At 40.5% G+C, this 9,224-nt stretch overlaps 1 protein-coding gene across 1 annotated transcript; it reads left to right on the top strand.

The window, feature by feature from the left end:
* The first annotated feature begins 4,234 nt into the window (after positions 1-4,234).
* On the top strand, positions 4,235-6,240 carry LOC122282594 (IRK-interacting protein). The gene is made up of 2 exons (XM_043094533.1): positions 4,235-4,541; positions 4,673-6,240. Exons 1-2 carry the CDS (start codon positions 4,455-4,457, stop codon positions 6,053-6,055), a joined length of 1,470 nt encoding a protein of 489 aa, XP_042950467.1. The 5' UTR covers positions 4,235-4,454; the 3' UTR covers positions 6,056-6,240.
* The last annotated feature ends 2,984 nt before the right edge of the window (positions 6,241-9,224 follow it).

Raw genomic sequence — 9,224 nt, 5'->3', positions numbered from 1 at the left:
TGAGAGTGCTGAGGTACTCACAGTGAGTGAGGTTGATTCAAAAACAGAGTGGATAATGGACTCTGGATGCTTTTTTCATATGTGTCCAATAAGGGAGTGGTTTGAGACATTCTCTGAGCAAGAAGGGGGACATGTAATTCTAGGTAACAATAAGTCCTGCAAGGTCATGGGAATAGGGTCAGTTAGACTTAAAATGCATGATGGAATTGAAAAGGTTTTGAGTGAAGTCAGATACATACCTGAATTAAAGAGAAATTTAATTTCTCTTGGTATGCTTGACTTGGCAGGTTATTCTTTCAATTCTAAGGCAGGGGTACTTAGAGTTACTAGGGGTTCCTTAGTTATCATGAAAGGAGAAATAAAAAATGGGTTATATACACTACTTGGGAAAACAGTAGTTGGGGAAGCATCCCCAACTCAAAACTTAGTAGAGAACAAAGCTGTACTATGGCATAGGAGACTTGGGCATGTAAGTCAAGGGGGGCTTTTAGAATTACAAAAACAAGGGCTGCTGAGTGATCCAAACCTAGGAAACTTGCCTTTCTGTGAAGATTGTATCTATGGAAAGGCAAAAAGGGTTAGTTTTAAGTCAGCAACCCACAACACTAAGCAAACCCTAGATTATGTTCATTCTGACCTATGGGGACCAGCAAGAGTAAATTCACATGGTGGGGGAAGTTATTTCCTCTCTCTAGTGGATGACTACTCTAGAAAGGTTTGGATTTACATTCTTAAAAACAAGAGTGACACCTTTGAAAAGTTCAAGGAGTGGAAGACCCTTGTGGAGAACCAAGTAGGTAGAAAACTCAAGATCTTAAGAACTGACAATGGTCTTGAGTTTCTCTCAAATGAGTTTAACATGTACTGTCAAAAGGAAGGAATTCTTAGGCATAAAACAGTGAGGGAAACCCCACAACAGAATGGCTTAGCTGAAAGAATGAAAGAACCATATTGGAAAGGGTAAGGTGCATGTTGTCAAACTCAGGGCTGCCCAAAACATTTTGGGCAGAAGCTGCCACTACTGCTGTACATCTTATTAATAAGTGTCCTTCATCAGCCATAGGTTTTAAAACTCCTCATGAGTTATGGTTTGGAAAACCTCCAAAGTATGACTACCTAAGAGTCTTTGGGTGTGTTGCTTATGCACATTCAAAAACTGACAAGTTGGAACCTAGGGCACTTAAGTGCATCTTTATAGGGTATCCTGAAGGTGTTAAGGGTTACAAGCTGTGGGTAGATGGACCAGGAAGATATAATAGCATAGTAAGCAGGGATGTGACCTTTAATGAGTCACAAATGGCTCGGGTACAGGGAGAAAGGGTAGACCAAGAAACTGTTAAGTCCCCAAGAGGATCTCAGATTGAGGTGGAGCAAGTAAAGGCCCAATCTGAACCTAAAATTGGGGAAAGCAATCACCCTGAGGAAGAAGACTCAGGGGACATTGCTCAAGGTGGAGCCAACTCCTACAATCTAGTAAGAGATAGGCAAAAGAGAGTTATTAAACCTCCTATAAGGTATGGTCAAGCTGATCTAACTATGTATGCCTTAACAATAGCTGATGAAATAGTTAATCAGGAACCTAAAACTTATAAAGAGGCAATGGCTAGCAAGGATTTCCCCAAATGGATCCTTGCTATGCATGAGGAAATGGAATCTCTAAATAAAAATAAAACCTGGGTTTTAGTGCCTAAACCTAGAGGGGCTAAGCTGGTTGGATCCAAGTGGATCTATAAGAAAAAGGAAGGCATGCCAGGGGTAGAGGGGACCAGGTATAAGGCTAGATTAGTAGCCAAAGGGTTCACACAGAGGGAAGGAATTGATTTCAATGAAATCTTCTCACCTGTGGTTAAACACAGCTCCATTAGGCTACTACTAGCTTATACAGCTTTTGAAAACTTGCATCTAGAACAGTTAGATGTTAAAACTGCTTTTCTGCATGGAGAACTTGAAGAAGAAATTTATATGCAGCCTCCTGAAGGTTTTACCAAAGAAATTAAAAATAATCAAGTGTGTCTTCTTAAAAAATCTTTGTATGGTCTCAAACAATCACCTAGACAGTGGTATAAGAGATTTGATACACACATGATTAATAATGATTTTAAAAGGAGCTGTTATGATAGTTGTGTCTATTACAAGAAAGAAAAGGGAATATTTGTTTATCTCCTTTTGTATGTTGATGACATGCTGGTGGCTTGTAAGGACATAGTTTTAATTGATCAAGTTAAAAGCATGCTAAAATCAGAATTTGAAATGAAGGATTTGGGTCCTGCTAAGAAAATTCTAGGAATGGAAATTGAAAGAGATAGGAATGCTGGTTTGCTTTACTTATCTCAGAAAAATTACATTTCTAAAATTCTCAACAAATTTGGTATGGAACATGTTAAGCATGTATCTACACCCCTAGGACAACATTTCAAATTGTCATTAGATCAATCCCCTAAAACAGACTCTGATATTAGTTTTATGCAACAAATCCCTTATGCTAGCATGGTGGGAAGCATAATGTATGCTATGGTTTGTTCTAGGCCTGATCTAACCTATGCAGTGAGTGTAGTTAGTAGATTTATGGGGAACCCAGGAAAACCCCACTGGCAGGCCATTAAATGGGTATTAAGATACCTGACTGGTACTATTAACTTGGGTCTTACTTTTGGGAACAATGTGAAAGAGGGTTGTGAGTTGGCTGGCTTTGTAGACTCTGATTTTGCTGGGAGCATAGATACTAGGAAGTCTTTAACTGGATATGTATTTACTGCTTTTGGGGGGGCTATTAGCTGGAAATCACACTTACAATCTGTGGTGACATTGTCCACCACAGAAGCAGAATATATAGCATTGACAGAAGCTATTAAAGAGGCCATATGGTTAAAAGGGATTGCAAGTGAATTAAATATTTTTAGTGGTAACATCATAGTGCATTGTGATAATCAAAGCACACTTCACTTAGCTAAAAACCAAGTTTTTCATGAGAGGTCTAAACACATTGATATACGGCTTCACTTTGTGAGAGATGTTATAGAATCCAAAGTGGTAGGTGTGGAAAAGGTCTCAACTGAGGATAACCCCTCAGATATGATGACCAAGTCTGTCCCATGGTCAAAGTTCAGACACTGTCTGAACTTAGTAGGTATGGAGTCAAGAGTCAGTCCCCATTAGGGGGGGGACAGTGCAGGAATAAGCCAATGATGAGGGTCTTTATAGTCATAAGGCAAATAAATGTTTTGCCAAGGTGGAGATTTGTGATATGTATGTCAATACATTTATATGTTACTCTATTTGTTTAATAAACTAACGTACTCTTTTATCTGTGTAATAAGTGGAGGTGCTGTGTTCGAGGAAAGATCAGGGCCGTTGATTTATTTAAGTGATGAGCTACCTGTCCACGTGAGGAGCCCGTGCTCCCATCTGGATCTTCATAAGCCAAGCCGCTGGATCATTACACTTGTCACCATCTGTTGTATCATATATATTGCATACTTACCGTGTAAACCCTAAGGGTGTTGGGTCCTTTTTTTGTATGCAGTGGCTGGGTCTTTCTCGAGAGGCAGAGAGATAGAGAGAAAAGAGAGAAGGGGGTTGTTTTAGGGTTTCTGTGTTTGATCTCTAGAGAGAAATCTGTGCGATTTCTTGTGAGGGCTTGTAATCCTATTGAACTGAGGCTTCTCTGTGCTGTAATCTTTATCAATAAAGATCTCTGAGGCCATTCCTGCCGTGGATGTAGACCATTAGGGTCGAACCACGTATCTCGGTGTGTTCTTTCTATGTTTTTTGCTTATTTTCATATTTCATTATTCATTCTTATTTCCTTGCTAATTTCTGGTGTATATATGCTCTCGGTTATTTGTTGATTCGTGATTATATACTGGATCTGGAAGTGCTGTATATTCTTGGATATATCTGTGTTGGTATTCTGCTGGTTTTGTGAATCTTGTGAACATATTTGATAACAGAGTGGTTATTGTGAATCTTGTGCATTTTGGTTTTGAGTCAAGAAACAGTAATACTCTTGTTGGGTTTTTTCTGAAACGAAACTTATAAGATTTGTTATCTGTATTGAATTTCTTTATTACAAATCTTGGCAATATTTTGTATCTGTAAAACACTAGTTTTATAACAATATGATGCGTAGATTCATGATGATACTGACGTGGTCAACCATGGTTCGATGGATCACCTGGACTGGACATTAACCTGAGGGTGTACCATTCCATTGTCTGGTTCCAAACCCGTGCTTCCAAACCCGTGCGAAACCTTACTTCTATACGTGATCCTCAAATTTTAATCATGATTAGAAGACGACGAAAATACAATCTCAGAAAATGTAAAGAAAACGAGAAGAGACAGAAACTGGAAGGCAGATACAAAGCAAGCTCAGGATAAAATTCAAAAACTGTTGTACTTTAGATGTGCCAAAACGAGGAGAAGGCACAGCAAAAAAATATGCAGTAGCACACATGGCTCCCTCTTCTACATCTTTGCCTTCTTCTTCCTCCAAATCTCCTCGTCTTCCTCCTCCCCAACAACCCACTCACTTCACCCCTGTAAGTAGATAGACGTAGCCAACGTACATATCTTTTGTTTCTCGAGAAAGAAATGAAAAGAATATGATTTAACTGTCTATGGTTATGCTCTGTGTCGTTGTTTACTTGATGGAGTTGTTAATTTGTTGTAGATTCAAGAATGTGAAAGAGAAGAACATGATGAAGATGGATATAGCGAGGAGCAAATAATCCAGAACAGAGGGAGACCGGCCGCTGGTTCTACGGAGAAGGGAGTTACTCCAAAACATCGCCCGACGCCTCTCCATGAAACTTACAAAAGTGCCAAACCCAACGCCAAGAAGAACTCGGAGTCTGATACAACGGAGACCGAAGAGGACGGTTCGGTCTCGTGTAACAAGTGCCGCCCACATGCGCGCGAGAAGATCTCGGTGGTTCCCCTGGACAACAATGGTCTCAACAAGCAGTCTTCGTCGATTGCGAGCCCCAATGGCATATTCAAGGCCATCTTTTCGTCGCTAACGAGGAGAAGCCCGAGGTCAACGGTGGCGTTAACGACGGCCAGAGAGGAGCAGTGGAAGATTGCGGTGGCAGAGCTCTCGCACAAGCTGATTCAGGCTACGAGAAAGAGAGACGAGGCTCTTCTTGAAGCTTCAAGGCTTAAGTACTCCATGGCTGAGCTAGAGAAGAAGCTCAACAAGCTCGAGGTTTATTGCCATAACTTGAAGTCTGGCCTCGAAGAGTGCAGCACCAACTCGCACTATCAAATAGGAAAGAGCCACAGTAATCGGCTGGTGAACCATCTCGGCTACCTGAGCGTTAATGACAAAGTGATTGAGCATTTTCTGGTTTCGGTTTCGGAGGCTCGGTCTTCGGTCCGGCTCTTGTGCCGCGCGCTCACTATGCAACTCAGGCAAATGGGAAACAAAGTATATGAGAGAATTTCGATTCTTCTACAACCTTATGATATAAAGGTTTCACTTTCGAAGAACCCAAGAAGCTTGATTTTCTACCTTGAGGCTTTGCTGAACCAAGCTTTCTATGAGGACTTCGAATCTGCTGGGTTTCAAAAGAACTCCTCGAATCAAATATTGAACCTGATTGATCGGTGCGAGGCTAATTTTGAGTCCTTCACCTTGCTTCAGGAGTTGACATGGGAGGAGGTCTTGAATAAGGGGACAAGGCATTTCAGTGAAGATTTCAGCAGGTTTTGTGACAGGAAAATGAGTGAAATTGTCGCAATGTTGGGGTGGAACAGGGCATGGCCGGAGCCACTGTTGCAGGCATTCTTTGTTGCTTCAAAAAGTGTGTGGTTGGTGCACCTTTTGGCCACCTCGGTGCACCCGAGCTTGCCTATATTCAGGGTGGATAAAGGGGCGGGGTTTGATGGAGTTTACATGGAGGACATGGGTGGAGATAAGATGAGGACATTGATGCCGTCTGTGGTCCGGATCATGGTTGCACCTGGGTTCTATGTCTACGGCAGCATAAGCAGCATGGTTAAATGCAAGGTGCTATGCAGGTACTGCAACAGCAACAACATCAATAATCAGTGATGGTCAAGGCAAGGGTTTACTCATCCAACGCACCGAGGGTTAATAATATGATTTGGAACTGAAATATTTTGATTCGTTTGTAATACTTTTATCCGCAGTTTTGTTGTTTATTGTTATATAATTGGGATGATTGTGATGGTACTGTTCAAGCTCCTTTTTTTTATGGATACCTATTTCTGTGTCGAGAGGTTGTGCTGTGGTTGTGGTATTTTTTATTTTCTGGGTCAGAATAGAGGATGGTTTTCTTTGTTGTTTCCGTTGTTTGGTCTATTAAGTTCTTCACCATTACACACTACGCTTCTCCTTTCTCTCTATCTTCTCTCTGAAAAAGTTTTCCAAATCCTAGTGTCGCCGATCTAGGGGGGAGGAGCCTCCCTTCCATTTCCTTTCCCTCTTCCCCTCTATTGCTCTTCATCCTTTTCTCTTTGTTTTTCTGGAGTTTTTTCTTCCGTTTTCTTTCCATTTTGATTCCGGCGTTTTTTGGTGGAGATGTTTCGATCTATTGGCCTCCGGTGTTCGACGGCTTCCACGCGCATCACAGCAGACCTTCAAAGGTGCCGATCTGTCGGAAGGAAGAGGAAGTTCGCCGAACGCAGCGGCGAGTGGATAGCACGCGCGGTCCGTAGCAGGGTGATTGAAGTTCAAACGCCACTGCCTAGGATACTTTTCTGCCGCCACGCGCGGCTTATCTAAGACCGGGGCTTCTATTTTCTTAGGAGCTGACTGTCGTCTCATGCTCCAATGGCGGCGCGTGGAGTGCACGCTCTTTTTACAGCCTCTGCCGGTGCTTTGGATCCGATTTTTTGTTTTAGTTTAGTTTAATCTCTGTTTGGTTAATGGTTCTTAGTATAATAAAATTACAAGTCTCTTAGACATTAGGTCTGAAGAGTTGATTTTCCTTGGACTGTTAGTCTAGGGTGATTATTCTACCTGTTTGTTGAACGGGTAGAGGCTGCTTACACACTGTCTTGGACAGTGTGTTGTTTGTCTCACAAACAATAGTATTGTTTGGTGAGGATGCAGCAAGGGCTAGGCCATGTCAGTTACATTTATGTACTGGGGATCTTTCAGAGGTTTAAGTTGGCTTGTAATGAGAATTATAAGTCCAGTTTGTAATGCCCAATTTAAATGAATGCAATATGCGTTTTGATAAAAAAAAAAAAGTTCTTCACCATTTACATTTGTTGGCACATGGGATTTCTTCCCTTTTCTAATCCTGGGGATAGGATTCTAATTTCTAATTCCATTCATATTGACGATATTACTTTTGATGGGTCCTAACTAAGAACATGGATGTGATGATACCAACGGAGAAAGCAGAAAACGAAGTGAAATGGATAGGGACCGTGTGAACAGAATGCTTCTCTGTGCAATTATTATCGTCTTCTTGGATCCTCTGAATTTTATCTATCGTTTTACACGAGCATTGTTCTCATTACGAAATAATGGAAGCCATTTATGTGTAACGGTACAGCAGGCCAACTTTTACATCCAGCTGAGAATTGCATCCCAAAAAACCCGAATTCCGGTTGTTTTTTAAAGGTCTCTAGGTGTATTTAATTGCTGAGATTCTGGCTAAAAAATCTAGAGACTGACCTGTATATAACTCTTTGTAGCCAGCAATACATTTGATTTGCAAACGAGTACAAAGTACAAACACAATGAAGGATTATGATAATCAGAAAGTATTCTTAAAGAATACCACAGAGATCAAGAATTTGAAGTCCATTTCTAAATGAACGGTCACTAGTCATGAACAGGTGGGAGTGTGGGACACCAATTTTTGGCACTTTCAATGCCTTAGTTATCAGCCCTTTTGTTTTACAGGATATATAGGCTGAGTTAGTATGAAAAAAATCTCATGAATCATGAATGAGCATGGTTAAGAATTTTTTCCGCCATGGCTAGGGCATGTAAGTTTCCTTTTAAGCAACAAGGAAACTAGAAAAAGATATAGAGATGGATGACAATAAGACAAATTGCATGTTGCACCTCAAATCTGTCCAAGAATCATACAAGACGATATTTAAGTGGTTTAGCAATTTACTTACGTCCCCTAGAGCAAAAATTCAATATGTTTGTATAAGATTATAAACACTCAAAGTTTTCTCACGTCCACTCTCTTTATTTTTGTCCACTGATTCACATATCAAAACTCTCATATTTATAAGAGAAGCTCCACTAACATCTTACTAAATATCAGCCGAAATTAATGGCCAATTGGTGAGCTGCAATAGCTATAGTTGATCTTGCAACATATGGAACGATACAGAGCATGAGATTTTAGATGGTGCATGTACATAGCAGCTTTTTAATTTCTGTATTCACACTTAGGTGACTTTTTCCAACACTGCATATATCCATCACGTAGCCAAAGCCTGACAAGTTCTGGTGTTGGACCACCCGATTATTTGCAAAGCAGCATATCAAGTCCCATGAAGCCCTTACCGAACCACCCCCTCGCCCTCTCCACCACTGAGCCCCCGTGAAGCCTCTCCTCCTCAGCTACAACTCTCCCCTTGACATTCATTGAATTGTATCTCTTCTCCTAACTCTCAACTTTATTTCTTTCATTGTTTGCTGTTTTTCGTTGCATGTTAGCATGGTTATTGTCGTGATTTGTAAATTTTCTTGGTGTATAGCGTGTATATATATATTATATGTGATTTGATGGAGATGGGCATGCTGATTTGGTTATGAGAATGCTGATTTATGGTTTTTTGTTTTTGGTTATTAGCAAGCTAATTTGATTATTTTTCTTGATTATTAGCATAATGGTCATTGGTTTACCCTATTTCTCTTGGATTCACAAATAATGGACGATCTCTTTTTCACCACATTCTTACAAAATAGTGGAGAATGTATCAACAACCCTTTATAGCTAATGTCTTGCATGAATTAGTTGAGATCGAAGTCGAAGTGACGCAACCCAAAGGGAAAGTAAGGGCACTAACTAAGAAATTCCAACGTGGTGTGTGCTTTACCATGGAGGAATACAACATCTCTATATCAAGGTGGCTCAACATTAGCATATATGCTATTAGAGGGACTAACCCAAAGTCCACACAATTGTGGATAAGAATCCATCATTACTTCAAAACCTTTAAAAAACCTAATTAACTTGAACGTTCTATAGTCTCATTGACTAATTGATGGTCAACCATCCAAA

This window comes from Carya illinoinensis, chromosome 11, assembly GCF_018687715.1.
Source record: "Carya illinoinensis cultivar Pawnee chromosome 11, C.illinoinensisPawnee_v1, whole genome shotgun sequence".
In the NCBI taxonomy this organism is placed as follows: domain Eukaryota; kingdom Viridiplantae; phylum Streptophyta; class Magnoliopsida; order Fagales; family Juglandaceae; genus Carya; species Carya illinoinensis.
The sequence above is the reverse complement of the archived record's forward strand: the minus strand, read 5'-3'. Positions and strand labels throughout refer to the sequence as shown.

Coding starts and splice junctions, on each gene's coding strand:
- LOC122282594 (XM_043094533.1), top strand. CDS start 4,455: ATGGCTCCCTCTTCTACATCTTTGCCTTCTTCTTCCTCCAAATCTCCT. Junction 4,542..4,672: donor AACCCACTCACTTCACCCCT/GTAAGTAGATAG, acceptor AATTTGTTGTAG/ATTCAAGAATGTGAAAGAGA.